We start from the raw sequence: 20245 nt of genomic DNA, 5'->3' as shown, positions 1-20245 counted from the left end.
CTCCTGTTTTTATTTCATAGTGCTGTTTTAAAACCAAGATAATGCTGTTGCATTATCTGAGAGGAAAGAGAAGAATGTGAATTCATTCAATTATTTAAAACATCCTTAATACTGTTAAAATATCCAGCAAGTTATGTATCATCAGGTCTACTCCTGTGTTCACTTGATTAGGCTTGGAGACTTGGGCTCTTTCTGGGCTGTATCTTTCCTAAAGCCACATTATCAGCTACATTATAGGTAGGATGCTTTATCCAACCATCTCTCTCGCAGCCCAAATTTGGCAGTTTTACAGATGTGTTTTTCAGATAGTGCAGAAGTAATTTTTTCATCTTATTTGATAATCTAATATTTATTTCTAATTCTCAAGTCTTAAAATCTTTAGAGTGAAATCTGATATAAAACCGAAAGTGTTGATGAAGTTGCTGATTTAAATAAAGGCCTGATTTATTTATTCCCCTAAACTTTTGTGAAATATGGGGGGGCTTAGAGAAAGAGGATGGAAAAATAAGAAAATTACTCATTCCCCTTATAGAATGAGTATAAAATAAATATATTAATGATTATAAAAGAAATACAGAAATATTACATTATGTAAATATAATGAATATAAAAGAAATATATAAAAGGTATATTTTCCCCTAGTGTGCTAGGGAAATGAAAGCTGGCATATATAACAACAAGATAAAGCTGCAAAGGCTTCAGGGTGTAATTTCTGAGGCTACAGTACCTACAGCAGAAAGATACTGAGCACGAAGCTGATGGGGCTAGTAAAAGCAGTAAAGCAAACAGACAAACAGCCAGTGCTGTAATTGTCTGTGCTCTTGATTAATATTGGTTTAAATGTTAATATTTCATTGGTTCAGCTGTGCTTGCACTGGTTTTAGATAGCCAACTGTAAATTCATATGTTTTAGTATTCTAGTTATAAGCATGGTAAAAAGTTTATTTGTAGTTGTACTCTGTTGTTAAGTGCCATGACATGAAAAAGCTGAGCAGTTTACATGTAACAGTGCCTTTCAGTTCTTCCATTTAGTGTGCTGCTACATAACAAAGATACATTTTCTGATTACCTGCTCTCTTAACATTGTAATCTTTTAAATACTTCATTCCTGAAATATTTAAACTATGCAGACCACCCAGAAGGCCTCAGCAGACAAGAGGTTTTGAACCAGTGCATTTCATTTCAACTCCTCAAGTTACTATGTCAAGCAGTTGGTAAGAAATTAATCACCTATTCCAAAAAGCTATCCGGTTTGATCTTTCACAAAGCGAGTAGTCCAGAGACATACAGAAATCACATTTAAACTAGCTTTAATAAAACTATCTTAACTCCTTTTTAAAGAATCATAATCCTAGGTATTCTTACTGAATTTGGGTAACTGCCATCTCATTGAGCTCAATTTCTTGTAGTAGTCAAGGCAAATTAATAGACAAAAAAATAGATGGTTACAGAAACAGATGTTCAGTCCATACTGAATATCTCAAAATATTCAGGTTTTTTCAGTTGATATGATAGTGACTCAAGAAATTTTTACAATCTCTGTATTCTATTTGTAATACACATTTTAGAAACAAAGTAAATACACACTGGTATATACTTATGTATATTGATATGTAAAGTTATAAATTACACCAAAAAAATAAGCAGTTCTAGAGTACCATTTTTGTAGCAGTTCCTCAAGTTTTACTATTTTGGAATCCTTTATTTTCAAGATTGTTTAAGACTCTGTAGGCACTTGGAATTATTTTGATTGCTCTGTCTGCAAATCTAACCAATTGCACTCTAGCAGTGGAGCCTGAGCTCTGAGACAGCATTGATGGGAAGTTTGTGTTCCAGGAACCATACATCACATAAAATTTCTTAGTGGACCTCTATGCATCTGCAGAAAGATATATTTTAATGCATTCTGGGGTGAAATGGTAAGATTTAAAGTCAGGCCCTCAGGGGCCCTATTGGAATCAGAGGAATGGTTGCTTGTATGCTGAGGAGAACAGGAATGTCACATGCAGGATGTTTTGTTGCCATACAAAAAAAAAAATAAAAGTGCAGGATTTTACTGTAATGATAAGTAGCCTGGAATACACTTAAATCTGCTGGAATCTGAAACCACACAGGAAGACAGACTCTGTCTCTTCAAGGACCAAGTGGGAAGGGGGCATGACCTATAGGTCTTCATCTTGAGATGCATGCAGGAATGGAAGTTCATGGAAGTCTTTTCAGTTATACAGTATGGAAATAAAGGCATTTACTTCATTTCATAGAGGCGCCAGTGGCAAATAGAATGTTAGAAAAGGTGGTAACATGGAGAGGCTGAGTGCAAGGATCCTTCATTGGTAGTTACCCTAAATCCACAATATTATGGGTATTCTTTCAATGAGACAACCTTAAGGCTACATAAGAATAAATATATATATATTCTAAATCAGGTCAAGAGATTTGAACAACTCACCCTCTTCTGAGTAAAGACACCAGTGTAAAGATTGAATAGTGTAGAAGTTGAATATTTTTTCAGTTTTTGTTGTCTCTAGCAGTGAAAATACTCATCATAGTATCTCTTGTTTCAGTGCTGGATTAGGATTAGTTTTATAGTTCTAAAATTCTTGAGCACACTTCCTAAAAAAAAAAAAACAATGTAATTTGGGAATTCCAGAGAAGCAGCAAAGCCAAATAAATGAAAAAGCCAAGTAAATGAATCATTATCATTTACTGTTGGTCATTTTGTGTATCTGCTAATATGGGGGAAAGAGCTGATTGGAATAGCATAGAAGAGGGAAAGAGAGGAAATTATTTGTTGTGTCTGCTCACAAATTCAGGGCTGTTGCCTGTTAATTCTGAGCTGATTAGACAAACTGAAGGAAACTAGAGATTTTGGCAGTGACCACTGCTCCTGTCAGCAATGCCAGATCTGGCCATTCTGTAGCTCTTGCCAAGCACACAGTCTCTTGCCCAGACTGGTCCAAAGCTGTACAAAGATACTTCCAGCAGTATCTTTCCATCTGGATTGCTCCCAAAATGAAGATGACAGAAGGGTATTTGTAATGCTTTGCCATGCCTTTTCTGGTTTCCAGAGCGGTACTGGCTGGATAAGCTTGAAGGAATTGAAATGGTGCCAGTTACACATCATTATGTGTTCTAACACAGTGAATGTAAGGGAGAGCAAGTCTAAGGTGTTACTCTACCTCCCACAAGGGGAAAAACTCTCCTGGTTCCAAGGGACTGGGCATGCTTTCCTGCACAGTGGAAGTGTACAGTGTTATATAACTATAACTTAAAGACAAAAAGTTTTGGGTTTTACCATAATACCTTCTGGAAAATTGTCCTCTTCAAAAATAAAGTATTTTTGTATCTTAAAATTGGTACCTGGTAGTTTTTTTGTAAGAACATGTGTATCTAAATGGTGGCATAAACTTCTGTTAGTCTTCTTTGCAGGGAGATTCTGAGCCCTTGATAGATGTTAATGATTGACTTTATGGCTAAGATGTTCAAGTCTGCCATTTGGATGTCATGTTCAATCCTTCGAGGATAAAGCAAAAACATTGCATTAAAATACACATATGAAAATATAAACTTATGGGCATCTTCTCTCATCTCCTAGTTGGTGCTCAATTACAGTATGAGGACCCTTGCAGATTTAGCAATACTTAATAGCAATCTTTTAGAAAAACTCATGTAGGGCATGTTCAGATAAATGTACTTTAGCATCAGTCACCATTCATTTTAATCAGTATAAGCTACTCAGAATGCAAGAATTGCAATAAAAAGTTATGAAATTAGTTACAAAAAAGGTGTTAAAAGGTGATGCACTGGGGACCTAGTACAAATACAACACCTACTTGTAAGAGCAGAAATAGGAACAGAAAGTCCTGAATTAATTATGTGTAGAGGGTATTTATGTGTTGCTACTGACTGTAAAAGATGATCCTTAGTGTAAACAACTTGTCTTCAGAATCTCCAAGACAGCAAATAAAGAGCTAAAAAAACTCAATGCCATCAGAATTCAATATTTTCCATTTTCATTATAGACTTGTATAAAGTGCCTCAAGTCTATCCACCATTTGAAAATACATGTGAGAAAGTATAAATTATTCTCCTGTAGGAGCAGATTTCTGTGGGGAAAAAAAATATCACATCAGCAGTAAGTGCTGCTGAGGCATTTTCAGATAGCTAATAACTCCCTCCAGAGCTGCCTAGGTCCAATTTGGAATTTGAGATGACAATTGTCTCTCCCTCTTGATTGGCTGCCGGGAAAAAAACAGCTATGCTTCACTGCAAATGTAAGTAATAAAGGGTAATAAGGTCTTCAAGCCTTAAAGGTAATAGATCTTTGGTTTTAAAAAAATTTGCCTACCTTCTTTTCTAGGGGAAAAAAACCCCAACATATTAAAATTATTATTTTTAAAATAGAATCTCTCCTGATATGGAAGTCAAAAGCATACATTCACACATACTGAAAATATCATGAGCTTAGCACAAGCTAAATGAGACAATTGTCAGCAGTGAGTTTATTTTCTTACATAGAAGTGAAAATTTCATTCACAGCAGCTATAAAAGTATAGATAAACTCTTTCACACTTCATCTCCTGACCTGCATTTCTGACTAACTCACAGAGACAGTCATTTCTTTGCTCTATTCATGCTTTGAGCCAACTGGACATAAGACCCGTTTCTTTCCAGAAATCATGTGGCGACATTAGCACAGTTCTGAGCCCAAGCTAATGTATCCTGCTTTGCAGCCAGCCTTGGTAACTCAGGTTCAGCAGCGCACAAATCACAGCTACAGCTGCTACACTGGTTGGCTCAGGGCACAGGCAGAGTGAACCTCTTGCTGTCTGCACCCATCCATGTGGATGTACCCTCAGATGACCCTAGCACTGATTACAGCGCTGTGTGCTGTGACAAAAGCTAGCATTAGGAATTGGTTCTCCAATTAATTGCATTTTAATTGCATAATACAAACTGTGCTGGAAATGGAGTAATGACATCTTATGGGATATGGTAATGTGAGTTGTTGTCAACATCACCCCAGCAGTATGGTGCCTATGAACTAACTTAAAAAAACCAAACAAACAGATTCATACAAACATAAAACATTTTAAGAGATCCAATTGTCATAGGAAAGATTATCATGTTGCATTTCTGTCCTTGTTTTCCAAACACATTATCAAACAACAATGTGAGTCAGGAAGGAAGGACTGCTGAAAGAATGTGGTCAACTGTGACAGTGTCCTTCTTTCCACTTTTTGCTTGGTGTTTCTGAATGGTATTCCTTAGTCAGTGTAAATGGTAAGTGTGCTTTGGTATAGATTCAGGTCCTTCTTCCCCATTCATTACTCTTCCTTCCTCTTGAAAATAGAGGCAAGACTTGCAGTCAGTGGGTCAGTGCACTAGCTTTGCACACAGCTCCTCAAAATTACATTTCTAGTAGCTTTAAAGTCTTAAAAGTCACTCACAATACTTTTCACAGTCTTCCTCCATAGAATTCCTGAAGAGCCCAATAACAGCTGTTTCCAAGTACTGATCCCTTCATGAGTAAAAGCAGTAATTGCAGGCATATCAAATGTCACAATATGTTAAGTGACAATGGGAACTTCACAGGGATTTCCACCTTTTGGTTTTTTATCTGCTGTCATTTATCTACTGTGTTATATTCCTCTGCTTCTCTGTACAAAAGACAGTGGAGTTAATATCTGGAATTAAAAACAAAGCTGCTAAACACAATTTATTGCTCATAAAAAGTTTCACCTTTGGGTCTAGCTCGCTCACTACGCTGTCTGCAGCAGTGGCCACCAAGTGAAGAACATCAGTACATATGGTGTGCTCCCAGCTGTCAGCTCAGTTATGTCCTTGGCCTGATAGGATTTGCCCATGTTATTATTCCCAGTGGATCCCTCCTTCAAGTACTCATCCAATCTTCCATTGAATTCAGCCTTTATAAATTTTGGAAAGGAATGTAACAGGTTTACCAGCTTTTTGGTTTGTCCTTCTGAACCACGTTTGAGACCCTAGAACAGCCATACAGTGAGACAGATCAAAGATCCACCTAGCCAATAGCCTTGTCACCTAAATCAGCCCATACTGAATGCCTGGAAAAAGCAGCAGAACAGGCAGGACTAGCATGCAAAGGTATTTCCTCATTCTTCAGCAATCTTTATCTCAGGAGCTGCTGAGACAGAGAATGGTTGCAATTCCCCTGCCCTTTTTACTATCTAGTCATGTGTTACAGCTCACAGTAGGCTTTCATTTTTAGAACCCCAAAAATACTGTACCATCATCTAACTTCCATGCCTCACTTTCCACCTTGGATTTTTTAAGGTTTTGTTCTCAACAAATAATTTAGAAATATGTTTCCTACTTCGAATTTCCATGAAAAAACATTAATAGTCACCCTTCACTTTGAGAACAGACTGTTTTCTCCTAACCTGTATCAACAACTTATTCCTTGGCAGTTTAGTTTCTTTTAAGAACCACACTCCACTGTAGTCTGTTATGGAAACAGATGGGTTTTTTTCTTTGTAAAAGTGCATCAACTGCAAGTATAACAATATTACTATTTTGGAATGGCTCTTCCATAAAAACAGGTTGAAGCAGACCATACATGATGGTGGATCAAAAATCAAGTCCAGGCCAAGAAGCCTAAACTTTATGGCACCAAATATTTTAGTCTCATTACTCTGATCCATATGACATTTACCTACACTCAATCTTTTCTCTTTTGTTTTCTGTTTTTACAGTGCCTGGTTTTCCTTATCAGCAAGTGTTTGCAATTTATATACTACAGTCCTAACAAGATATATTTCCTATTTGGAATTGATTTTGATTTGTCTCAACATCCTTTGGTAGTGCAAGGGTCTCTTTCCTCTTCTCTACATGATTTATACCTGGTGTTTATTCTCCTTCCCTCCAGTGTCCCATGCACATTATCACACTATCCCAACTTAAACTAGCTGTTCTTAGTCTCCTTTTCTGGATTTGGGGGTTTTGATGTTTATGGAGCAATACATTTTTAGTAATTAAAGAGATACACACAGACAGATAACCGAGTCAGTGCATCCTTCTGTTGGTTGTACAGCTGGACTTACTTACTGGGCTACTCCACTCTATCCTGCCTCACTTTTGGCACTTCTATCCTTCTTCAGAGGCACAGAATGCATTCATGATTTCACCCACACAATATGAGTTAACACTGAAAAAGCCACATTCTTACACCTTGTAGTAATATCACAGTAAGAAAAAAAAAAAACACATATAGTATTGACCCTCAAGCTTCAACAATATGATTTTTACTTTTTATACTGTGTCAGAAACATTTTCTGCAGGTCAGTGGACATAGCTACACAAGCAGTAAACTATGAGGAATTCCAAATTGCTGCCAAGTTACACCTCAATAAAAGCCTACTGAATAAAGACTCTGATGCTTCTGATGCAGATTGATAATAACTGATCTTTATTTCCTGCACTGCAAACCACTCTAGCAGTTCTTGAGGTGTATAAAAATTGCTTTTAACACCACTTCACTAACAAACAAAAGGTGTTAATGTAGACAGAAACCAAAATACAATTCAATAAAAACATTTCACTTTGATAAAAAGTAAGCCACAGGAACATTTGATCAAAATCAGTGAATAAATATGAAAGAGAAATAACTTTCTGATTTTACATAATTGTATGCACAAAATTTCCAAGGATCATTTATATTAGTTTTTTTAAAATACATTTTAAACAAATAATCTCCTATGAGCAAAAGCTGAGAGATTTGGGGTTGTTCAGGTTGGAAAAGAGAAGGTTCCGGAGGTTCCATTGAACAGCATTCCAGTACATGAAGGGGACTGCAAGAGAGCTGAAGAGGGCATTTTTTAAGGGCATGAAGTGATTAGATTAGGAAGAAATTCTTCAGTGTGAAGGTGGTTAGGCACTAGAGCAGGTTGCCCAGAAAAGCTGTGGATGGGAGTCCCTGGGAGTGTTCAAGGCCAGGCTGGACGGAGCCCTGAGCAAGTCAGTCTAGTGCAAGGTGTCCCAACCCATGGCAAGGGTTTTGGAATCGGGTAATCTTTAAGGTCCCATCCAACCCAAGCCATTCTCTGATTCTATGAAATACAGACAGGCCAGCTGGGATTATAAAAGAGTTTGGCCCTGATTAATAACTATTCCTAGTGAATTTTGAAGTCAAGGGCTTTCAGCTGCTTTCAACCCAACAGGAGTAAGAATTTTCATCCTGGTATCTCAAATAACTGATGCCAGTTTATCTGAGGTCCTGTAAAAGATGCCAAACTTTGACATTTCATAAATTAGCAAGTCAGCTCTATAGATTAACATCCCCTTCTGATCCAGCTGGATAATAAGTAATTTCATTTACTCCCTATGTATTACCACTTGCTTCAGAATATTGTCAAGTTTTACTGAGAGGGATCCCTGTTTCAGAACTCCCCGAAGGACACTGCAGCAGTTCTCAGCTTTGCCACACCACTCTGAGTGACCTATCACTCACAGCTGTGAAGATGCATCCCTTACACATGTGGATACAGCACCAAGTTTCTTCAGGAGCATTTGAAGCTCTGAGCTGGCTGTGTGCAGGAGGCAGCATTCATTACTTTTAACATCCAAGTTTTTTTCCCCAAGGAAGACAAGACAAAATATGTCTGTTTGAGGACTTTTGCAGGAGCCCTGTAGAAAAAGGCCCCGGAGGGAAGAGGGAGCCCAGGAAACATGTGTAGGAAGTCAGGTAAAAATTCCAGGAGACCTCTGTAGGTGAACAAGGAGCACCTCCAAACTCAAACACAGAAAGAAAGAATAGAGAAGGTGGAATCAAAGGCAGGTAACCTGTGAGGAATACAGACATTGTTCAGGTATGCAGGGATAAGGTCCCAAAAGTTAAAGCCCTGTTGGAACTGAAGATGATAATGGATGTCAAAGAAAATAAGAATGCTTCTGTAGAGGACAAACAAAAGACTGGTGAAAACGTGAGCCCACTGCTCCCCCTGCCCTTCTCTCTCAAATTTGCCCTAAACCAGGACATATTCCTACTATAAATCTCACTCCATTACTTTAGACTAGACTCAGTAAATAGAACCAGCTCTGTACTCCTTACTGGACCTGCTCTCCTTTGTTTTGTCTAATAGAATTCCTAGGATTTCCATACATCATGTTTAAGGAGCTCTGGAAAAGACAAAGGCACATATGCAAAGCAAACAAGCAGGTGGGGCTTTTGTGGGGATTTTTTGGTTGGGTTTTTGTTTGTTTGTTTTTTGTTTTGTGTTGTTTTGGTCAATACCTGTGAGCTGGTTTGGCTTGCAAATTCCTAACTGAAGAGGCTCAGCAGTGGCACTGCAGAGAAATAGAAAACATCTTCTGTAATACCATTACAAATTACCTTTGTCCTGGGGCTGGTTCACCTTTTGCAACCCCAGCTACATCCAGAAGCACACACTAGTCTCTTACAAGCTTTCTCCTGCATCTCTCTGTACCTTACAACACTGTATTTTGGCATTTAGGTGTTTCACATGGTAGCATTTTACCGAGAATCTCTTCTGACATACACAGGCAATCACCTTTTGTCACAGCATTGCTTTTAGTTACATTTCCAACAGAAAATAAGCCTAGGAACTACAATGTCCTTCTTCCAAGGCTGTCAATTCAGCAAATAGCACAGATACAAAGATTAAATGTAAGTTGTGTGTGTATATTTGCACACATATGATCTATTATAATTTTTTGAATGCTAAATCCTATGTTTTGTCACTACATAATACAAAAGGCTTTCAACCAGTGATACTCACAATCTAAACAGACAGAAAAAAACATAAGATCTTAAACAAAGACTCTGTGCTTTTACAAAACATTTAACCTTTTACTTAGACTAGTGCCAGGGCCTCACAAAGAACATAATGTATTCAGGAGGGAATGGAGAAAGGGCGCTTCCCTTCTGCAAAAGGATTGAGAAGGAATTTCAAACATGAAGATAAAAATCAAAATCAAATGGAAAAATGAGACAAAGCAGTAAGACAGAATTTGTTCATTATGTGTTTCAGTGAACTTGTTCTGATTTCCTGTAATGTACCTTAACTGCAACGTTTTTTTGCTAAATAGATAGTCCAAGCCTCTAATCTATGAAATTCCACAACTAAAATTTGCTAACTACGTGGCCCAAAGTAAAATATATATTAACATGCTTAAATTGGAGGTGAGCCCACGGAAACCAGTGCATCCATATTAAATATGTAATCTCAAACACAAGCATTTATTTTAAATTGACCATTTAGTTCTCACTGACTCAGAATTATGTAAGTGCCACCAAGGAACTGGCCTCTGGCAGCATGCACACATAAATCTGTTCAAGCACTGACAGGACTGTTAGCTGAGACATCAGAAACCCAAAATCTGGGTCCTCAAGACATGCATTTCCATATTTATCTCATCAAGCAGTTCAATCTCACTGGCAGACTCTGAGGACAGACTCAGCTCTTTTAAGAGCTAAGTTGTCAAAATACTCCTGCCAGGATAGGAAAGACCAAGGTAAACCACTAATGCCCTCGGCAAATTTAGCCTGACAACGCGGTAATCTCTTCTAAAATACCTTTGGCACTAATACACCAAAAATTTCCCATCATCCAACTGCGTGCCCTGAATCATGATAACTGGGAGACTGAGATGACCCCAGATTCTGCATGACACAGGCTGATTTAAAAGCAAATAAATGTTCTTGCTCCTTCACAGCAGTTCATGCCAGTGTATGATTTACACAGGCTGATCTGGCACACATTTACATTCCTGTAAGGGCTTTCTGTAGTTTTTCACTATATCACTTCATCTCCCCAGCTCTAAAAAGAGAATGATGGAATTAATGTAACATTACAGAGGCACTGTCAGTTATGATAATTAATTAAAAGAAAATAAATATTCAAAATAGAGAGTTGATTCTGTTTTATTGAGGTAGAGCTTTTTTTTAAAACAACAAAAATTTTATCTAAGCGAGGAAGACCTGTTGCAAAAACTAAAGCTAAATACAGACAATGATACAAAATACTGCTTTAAAATATCTGATAATTAACACTTGTAGCATACTAAGCACCTGTTCCACAGCTTTTATTCCCTGCAGTCAAAATTCAAGCCTTTGCAATTTGTGTAGTGAAAAGGTAACATGACTCAGCATCTTTTCCTGTATTTAGAACAAATCCAGATTTATAGGCTGTTTTTACCACAGCAGTATGAAATATTCCAAAACAAGCTCTGAGAAAAAGTAATTAAAATGTGAAGCTTAACAAAAGATGAGACAAAGCCTAAAGCCAAATAAAAACCCTGCTAAACTTATTTGATATTATTAAGATCTGTAATTTTTCTAGGAAAAGGAGAAATGCACTAGATCACATCTATCTGGACATAGTTAAAAACTTGATATGGTGCAATGCTGACATTTATGTCTATTTTATGGAAGTTAGTTAAGAAAGGAGAGGCTGGAAGAAAATTTTCAGCATTTTCCCTTGCAAACAGTTTTTACTTAACATTTTAATTAATGACTTCAAGACAAGGAGTGCGACACACCTTTGATACAAAATAAAAAATATAGCATACGGAAAGAAAAAGGGAAAAACAAAAAAAAAACAGTGTACAACTTAGAATTATGGAGGGCAACATTGCAGTAAAATGTACAATATGCAAAATTTTCTCAAGAACAGATTTTCTTTGATCTTTATATACTTTCAAGCCTAATCAACAAGAAGGGAGATTTAGTCTGTGAAACAGACAGCAGCCCATGAGCCCTAAGTGATGTCCAGGTGTTAGATAGACAAATGACTGGTTGGTAGAATTGGTAGAAAAAGAACAGCTTTAGGGCCTGACAGGTTTCAGTGATCTCACACCCAGAGGGAGGCTAACAAAGTTGGAAAAATAAGGATGTGCCACTGACAGCAGACACAAACAATGCAGAATTTATGACCCACAAGGACACTGGGCAGAACCCCCAGGATGAGGAAGAAACTAATAAACCTCACCCAGCAACTGTGCTGAATCAACTCTGACTAGGTAAAAGGTAATCCTGCAGGGGGAGATCCCGACCACCGACTCACAGATCATTGACCCAAAAACCAATCGGCCCAAAAGAGAAACACCATGGGACGGATTAGCACGAGAAGCAAGAGAATCATTAACCAGTAAAAGATAGAACAGTAATTAATACGAGAGCCATGAAACTTGTAGCTAGTGAACTCTAATTCCTCTTTGCTGAAATGTATAAATAGCAGATTTTGATAGTTGTTTGGCTTGATTTGTGGTATTCCACTGGGTGCCCAGGCTTAAAGAACTCTGAAACAAAATACTCTACGTGTCTTTCCTCATGGGTGTAATTACTGGCTTATATTGTAATTATTGTTGCACACTGGGAAACAAATCCGATTTTTGTGGACAACAACATCCTGCACTTATAAATTAACAGGTTATCTCAGAAACCCTGGTCAGAAGGATGTATTTGCTGGGGTGTAATTGAATCTGTCAAGGTAACTAGAAAGCGTCATGCAAAGGACACGAGTGGTAGAAACTAACAGCAAATTTTATTACGTAACAAAAGCTTTCTAAACTAATGATCTGTACCAGAAGCAGGACATTACTTGTGTTAATAACGTGTCTGGTAGCCCTTTTATTTTGGAAGAAAAGATTAGAAAAAAAAAAAAAAAAAGGTGGGGGAAGGATGATATTTTAGGGATTCCCATTTGCACATCTGAGATTCAAGAAACACTCGCAGAGCGGCCGGCAGTACCAAAGAGCAGCTTGTCTTTGCGTTTCCCGGCGCGGAGCTGAGGCCGGGCCCGCCCGCCGCGGCTCTGAGGGAGGGGCGGGGCCGCTCCGCTCTAAGATGGCGGCGCGGGCCCCACGTGGTGCGCGCTGAGGCGGGCGCGGGGTGGGCGGTGGCGACATGGCGGCGGCGGCGGGCGGCGAAGACGGGAGGAGCGACGGTGCGGAGGAGGACGAGGTGGAGGTTGGTGGATGCCGATACATAGGCGCCCCCCAGCCCCAGGGGAAGGGTCCGGCCCCCCTCGGGGCGTGGCCCGGTCCCGCTCCGCCTGGCCGGCGGGGCAGACAGGGAGAGGGGCCCGCCGCGGGCCGAGCGCGTTTCACTGGAGCTGGCGGGTTTCTCGGTCCCCACAGCGGTCCCCTCCTCAGAGCTGCGTGGTTCTGGCTGTTCTCGGGCTTCCCGGAAAACGGCGTGGTCAGAGAGAGAACTTAGAGATTCTGTTGTTTCCTATTGCTATAAAATCACAGAATCAAAGAAGGTTTTGGGTTGCAAGGACCTTTAAAAACTATCTGGTTCCAACCCCCTGCCATGGACAATTTCCACTAGACCAGGTTGCTTAAAGCCTCATACAACCTAGTCTTGAACACTTCGAGGGATGGGGCATCCACAGATTCTCTGGGCAGTCTGTTCCATTGCGCCCTCTTCCCCAGTTAAAAAAATTTCAACAATGAAAGTTTCAATACCTAATCTAAACCCACTCTCGATTTAAATCTATTACCTCTTGTCCTATCACTATCACACGGGCCTTTGTAAAAAGTCCCTCTCCAGCTCTCTTGTAGGCTGTCGTTAGGTGCTGGAAGATGCTGTAGGGTCTCCCCAGAGCCATTATGCTCATTTGTCAAGGGTGAGAAAAAGTGCTCCCCCACTGCTCGCTAAGAAGAAAAGGCCAGGAAATTCAGGTGTGAAACAGGTGTCTTATGGCATAGTGGGTCACTACATTTCCCTGGGTATTATGGGAGGTCTGTCTCTTGACAAAACGCAGCATAAACTCCTATTTGGGATCTGTTTATCCTGAAAGGCTGTGTCTTTGTATGCTGTTCTTACTGGTGTAGATTGTATTCTGCCTTTTTCCCCCCCTGAGTTCTGTTATATCTGTTATAGCTGTACATTATCTTTTCTTGTAGGAGCAACTGGTCATGGTCGAGCTATCAGGAATTATTGATTCAGACTTCTTAGAAAAATGTGAAAACAAGTGCAAGATTTTGGTGAGTGATTACAGCACGATAGAAAAGGGGTAAGTTATTACTGATATGAACAAGGGACTGAGGCTGCTTCTAAATTTCTTGACATTGATAAGATTAGATCAAAGCTTTGATAGAGAATTATGTGTGCTGTACTTGGCTGCATGTTGTGGGCTCCCTTTCAGAAACAGCGTAAAATTTTTGAATATATTATTGCGTAAATATAAGGAAACTTTTTCAGAAGTATATATAAGCTTGGACAAGTATTTCCTCTGATTTCAAGTTCTAAGTTAGTTTTTTTTAAATTATGTATTTCACACATTTAAAAAAAATTGTTAATCACAATTCTTCAAATAACAGGAATACGGCAGACGGGTAAAGCAAAATATTTAAGATTGACAGTGTATTTACAAGGGGGCTTTTTGCAGATGTGTCCTGGCAAGTTCAAGTCTTGTAAAGGACAACTGGGTATTAAGCATTTGGTAAACAATTTTGGATGTTGTTTGCATCACCATAAGGTTATTGTAGGACTCTAGTTTCCTTCTCCCATTCCTTTGAGGTTTTTAATCACTCTGTCTGTAAAGGACAGATTTTATTTGCCCTTCAAAACCTATGCAGACTATGAGAGCTGTATAGATAGTACAAGTACTACTGATTTGCAAATACTTTCTGAAAGTAGACCTTTATTATAGGCTGAAAAGATGGAAAAGAACATCTGAGTGTGCCACTGATCACAATATATATGAGTGGTAAAGTCAATTCTAAATGAACCAGAAGTAGAAATAAAATCAAAATTAATAAAATATTCATCTTTGTATGGACATGTGTTTATAAGCTGGTTTCCTTCCTTGATCCGATCTAATTCTCTTGAAATTTGTTTTATGTATCATTCATACTGATGGCTGAATGTCTACAGACGCTGCAGTACTGCTGGTGGGGTTATTTTAAATGTGCTTTGAGATTCCCTTGTAATGTTACTAGTAAAAGGTTAAAGTGTCCATACTGTGTCCTAATTGTATCCACGTCTGCTTGAGTTCACTCCATGGAGTAAGCATTCTTGAGGCTTTTCGTAAGGGACAACTGTTGCTAAGACTAATTAGAGTGCCTGCTCTGTGTTACTGTTTAGCAAGTTTATGCTGGTAACATAAGGGGAAGACAGTCTCCAAGTCTGTGCAGTTCGCAAAGGAATGCAAATCAGCCAAAGAAATAATTTTTTTAATGTAAAATCCTTATCATGCTATTGCTTAGTGTGTTATTATTTTATTTTTTGTAGGGAAAAAAAACCCCATCAAAATATGTTCTATATGTTAGCTTAATGTTATTGGTGTTCTCAATTTATGCAGAAGAAAGACAATCCCAGACCTTAAGTCTTGTTGATCTTGTACTTTTGAAACACAGAAATATCCAAGAGGAAAATTGCACAAATTCGTATTAACATGTGTGTTGTTCTGTGTTTTATGAAATTTACCACATAATGCCTTATCTTCAAAACTTTTAGTATGTGCTTGTCTTCATGTCCTGAAAAATTCTGATGTTCACAAGGTACTATTCAAAGTTACTTTGCCTTAATTAGTGTGTTCTGTTCAGATACTGATTTTTATCAAAATGCAGTATATAGGCATATCTTATATAAGAAAAATTGGATGCTGGCTTGTGTATTTGGAAAACCTGTGCTCTAGAGGAAGGGAATGAACCGATAGAAGTACTTCCTTACTCTTCCACTCATTGTTTAAAAAAATAAAATAGCAACAATTTCCAGCTCCTTCACATTATAGACACACAGTCATCACAGAAGCTTCCGTGACCCTGCAGTGGCACTTCGGGTGCTGATGTAATGCTGGACTTCTTCACCCTGCATGTTTTCCAGTTTGAAAGTTATTCCACTTTCTACAACTTGTATTAATTGAAGCTTAGAAGATGACATCATCTTCTTGCAAACACTTAAATTTTTTTTTCATTTGAAATGGAGGTTACATTAATTTCCTAAAGGAAATAACAGCACTTTAACTTATATAGAGTGTTGGCTTCAGTTTGATCTAAATTTATTATAATATAGTAGAGCATTTTCTATACAGTTCTATACTAGGTTTTATTATGATAACTAAAAGAGTATTATCTGGGTTTTTTTGTATTTAATATACTTAAAGGAACATGTATGATGAGGAATTTATATAATCTGGATTCTGCTATGTCTGTCTTTGCTGGTGAGAAATTCACCTGGGCAAATATAGTCCTGACATAATGCAATTTTATCCTTCTTTACATAGGGAATAGAGACAGAGAGGCCCATTTTACAAGTGGACAGATATGTATTTGCAGGAGAATATGAAGGTAGGAAAACTTATGTGAATACAATCTCTCCCTTTCCACATGACCCAAGAAACTTTCTTACTATCAGGTGGTTTTACTGCAATTGGTCCTGTGAGAGACTGAAGTTGTGGGTGGTTGTATCACACCATGTAGAGCAGCAGCAGTCTTGAGTTCACTACTGAATTAATAATGCATCCATGGTACTTTCCAGGTAAGTATGTCTGGAAGCTGACTCTGTGGTGTACCAGCTAGTATTACTGCAGAACTGTAGGATATAAAATGCCTTAAAGTTCTGTTGTCTCCTGTGTAAGCAGGACTGACACGTTGTGCAATCTGTAGTTCTCTCATTTTCCCTGTGGTGACAGCACTGGTCTGGAAGAAAATGGTCTGGGATCCTCCCTTGTAGTGACTTCCAATGACTCTGATACTCCTGCCTGTTTCTGAGTTCTTTACCAGTGCTGCACCTCTGTGAGGGGCTGGAAGTCAGAACATTCCCACAGCTGGGCCCGTGGGCACATTATCTGCAGCTGATATAAATAAGTCTCTAAAATTTTCTCACTTTCTTTTTCATAGATACCTTGGGAACCTGTGTGGTTTTTGAAGAAAACACAGAGCAAGGTAATTGCTGTGATTTGATTTTGTTTCAGTAGCTGGGGAGGTTAAAAATGTTTATCTTGTTTCAGTTTCTAGGGGAATTCACTACAACAATTGGGGTTTGGGTATTGTTTTTTCTCGTCTCTTCTTAGTAGATGCAGAAGGCAACCAAAAAGTACAGCTGAAATACAAGTGCCACACAGTGAAGAAGTTGAACATGACACGGACCCTTCTGTCAGAAAAGAAGGAAGGAGAAGAGAATGTTGGTGAGTGATTCTACTCCTATGTGTGTGGACACGAGTGGATTATGCTTGGGAGCATCAGCCTTTATCAAGTGTTGGACTCAAGAGCATGCAGGAAGTTAAAGGAACTTTCTTCTGTAGGCACCATATGCATATATTTAAATTAAAAAATTAAATACATTTCCGACCAGCACTGCCTCCAGAAATGGCTAGTAGGAGATCACTACAAGTAAGAGAAAGAGCAGGGCAAACATATGCTGATGCTCCCTGGTACGTCCTTCTTTCATCTAAAAGTTTTATAATCAAAGGTGCTGTTGAGTTAGTTCTTAGTTGATTTTTTTTTCCTGCCTCCATCATTTTTTCTAATGACGTTCTGAGTCTCTGTAATTGTTGAAAAGAACTGAATTGTACTTACTGAAGTTACGGTTGAATGGAAGTGAATTTAAATTACTTGCAAAGACATACCTAGAGACCACTTATAAAGATTTTCATTCTGTAGGCAGAAGTCAGGGTTCATATGTTTGCTTTATTTATTTTTTTTTTTGTACAAAAGTCAGTACTTTTACATAGTCAAACACTGAGTATCCTAATATATATAGCAGTATTCATTAGAGCTCTCCTACTGCTTTTAGCTGCTTTTTTTCAGTCAAGCCAGTGTTACTACTTCATATTTTAAGAATATATAGCCATTTTACCTTAAATATGTGCAGTCAGATGGACACTGGCCATAGGAGGTATAAAATGAGGTGTCATCTAGAATCTTACCAAACATCAGCTTTCTTATCAACACCATGTACCACTTCAGTCTATAGAATTAATTGTTTAATAGTAAATTGAAACTATTATTGTGATAGTACAGGTAATATTAAATTGAGACTAGAGAGTATTTTTCTTAATACAAAGGCCTTTTTTATTCTGGAGCAGCAATTCTGATGATAAGTACTGAAAAAACAATTTGTTTCTGTACTGTGACAGGAATTTAACTTGTGCATACAAAGTAACTACAACATCTTGTGAAGTGACAACATGTACTGCGTAAAAAGCAAAATGGGAGTGGAATCCCATTTCTATTTGGGGTTGGTTTCAACCTGTTGTTCCAACTTGTTGTTACACCCGTGTTAAAGAGAGTGCAAGAACTTGTGTCCTATTTCTGTTGTCATTACCTATTGCCAGAAGGCCTATTATTTAGGTGAACATATATTCTATTCTCTTCATTGCATTCGTGAAATATTTTCTCTGCATTTTGATTCAAGTAATTTTAAGAGCCTATGGGTGGCATCAGACACCTAAATACAACAGGAACTGCCATACTGGGTGGGAGGAAAGATCTTTTTAGTCCTGTGTTGTATTTTCTGACTATGAAAAGTAATAAATGGGTATGTGAAAAGTAATAGGAGGGACATGCACATCTTTCTGTTTGAAGTGGTTCTTTTACTTAGATCTTGGTCAGCCTCAGCCTTAACAAAAGTGAACTTAAACTAAGAAAAAAACTGCTGTTAACTGTTTTTGTAACTAATAGAATTTTCCTTCTTTACATCAGGTGGAGTAGAGTGGTTGCAGATCAAGGACAGAGATTTTTCCTACAGCAGGCCTAATATGATTTGCAGTTTTCTGCCTGAAAAGGATGATTCTGAGGAGTCAGCTCAGGCCCAAGATAAATTGACTGAAGAGTCAGAGGGAGAGGTGAGCAGCAAAGGAAATTCTAACGTGAACTGTGAACTGGAAAAGCAGCACACCTTGGAAATAGATACCCCTAATCCTCTGCCTGACAGCTCTGCTTCTGGGGCAGAGGAAACTCCTTCTGGAGATACTGCCTTAGAGGAGAATGTAACTCCATGATATTAACTCTGATATTTTCAGGATTTCTTCATGGAATTAATGGGCCAACTTTTATAAGCTGTGACATGGTTTCCACCTTATCTGAGAAATGAATAGTGGAAAAACAGACATGATGTTTTTGTGCATTGCTTTTGTGTTTGAATTATAGTGAGAAGGGCTTAAGTGTTTTTTAAAATTACTGACTGGAAATGAATGTATCCCTGCCTCAAAACTGAACAAATGGAAATGGTTACATAATTAAAAGAAAGTCATACCTTAAAAAAAAAATGTTGCTGAATTGTACAGTCTGAAACATTTTGTAAAAATAAAGAAATTTCATTGTTTAAAATAAAGTCCTGAAATTTTCAAGTATACCTTCACCTTGTGTGTCATATTCAGCCGCATACTCTATCTGCTCTTGTGCTGCAGTTATTGAAAGAAAACAAAACAAATAAGTGTGGCTTTTAATGACTGGATACTCATCAAATTGCTTAATTTAGATTCTCTCTAGTGTCCTTTGTCTCCTTGATAGAGTTTAGAAATCTTTCATGTTGGAAGAGACTTTAGGAGGTCTCTCATCTAGCTTCCTATGTAAAATAGGATCAACACTGAAATTCAGGGCAAGTTCATCAGGGCTTTGTCCACTCAAGTCTTGAAAATCCCAGCAAACTTGTCAGCAAATGAAATCCTGGTCTTAAAGAGGCATCTGTCAGGCTGCCTCTCCCATTTTCTGTATAATATAATGCATGTTATATGAAAGGAAGTGTGGTCACTCTGTTTTTCCTCACAGTAACTTCTTGGCTCTAATCTTGCTCTCTGGCATTTTTCTGAAGAGTTTTATAGTTTTATACTTAAGAGCCTGTACCCATATGCATCAGTGGTTCCCAGATTAGTCCATGTGACCATACTGTGGTGCCTAGCTAGTCTGTGGGTTGATAGTGCTACATAATTCATACTGCCACACACTGCTCTATATCACATTTGAGTGTGCAGTGCACTTGGGTTAATGTTTTCAGAAGCACAACAATTTTAAAACATAAAACATTTTCTCCCTGACCATTCTTCTTTCCTACCTTTCTGTGCCTCCCTCAAAGCAGTGTAACTGCAACAGTGCTATGAGGATGGGAACACCTAATTAATTCCAGCATAATTATGTAATACTTTAATTAGTAATGATCAGAGGAGAAGCCCACCCACAGTGTGGTTCGCAGCACAGCATCAATAAAGAGTAGTCATTAAAATGGCAACGGTTTTGAACCACCAATCCCATTATTCTCTTTTTTTTGTTTGTTTTTTTGTTTGTGTAGAAGCAGCTTGAA

At 38.2% G+C, this 20245-nt stretch overlaps 1 protein-coding gene across 3 annotated transcripts; it reads left to right on the top strand.

Moving 5' to 3' along the window:
• The first annotated feature begins 12896 nt into the window (after positions 1–12896).
• On the top strand, positions 12897–19298 carry GTF3C6 (general transcription factor IIIC subunit 6). Of its 3 annotated transcripts, none has more exons than XM_005518276.3 (6): positions 12897–12964; positions 13906–13986; positions 16230–16293; positions 16846–16890; positions 17022–17132; positions 18649–19298. In XM_005518276.3, exons 1-6 carry the CDS (start codon positions 12902–12904, stop codon positions 18945–18947), a joined length of 663 nt encoding a protein of 220 aa, XP_005518333.1. In that variant the 5' UTR covers positions 12897–12901; the 3' UTR covers positions 18948–19298. The 3 variants fall into 3 exon arrangements, with proteins under 3 accessions (XP_005518333.1, XP_014118851.1, XP_087909169.1); XM_014263376.2 differs by having other exon boundaries at positions 17019–17132; XM_088053043.1 differs by lacking the exon at positions 12897–12964 and adding an exon at positions 13078–13680 and having other exon boundaries at positions 17019–17132.
• The last annotated feature ends 947 nt before the right edge of the window (positions 19299–20245 follow it).

This window comes from Pseudopodoces humilis, chromosome 3 (genome assembly GCF_049639895.1).
Source record: "Pseudopodoces humilis isolate 2021_Gansu_Grassland_sample_001 chromosome 3, ASM4963989v1, whole genome shotgun sequence".
Classification (NCBI taxonomy): Eukaryota; Metazoa; Chordata; class Aves; order Passeriformes; family Paridae; genus Pseudopodoces; species Pseudopodoces humilis.
Note: the sequence above shows the minus strand (reverse complement) of the source record. Positions and strands in the feature narration are given on the sequence as shown.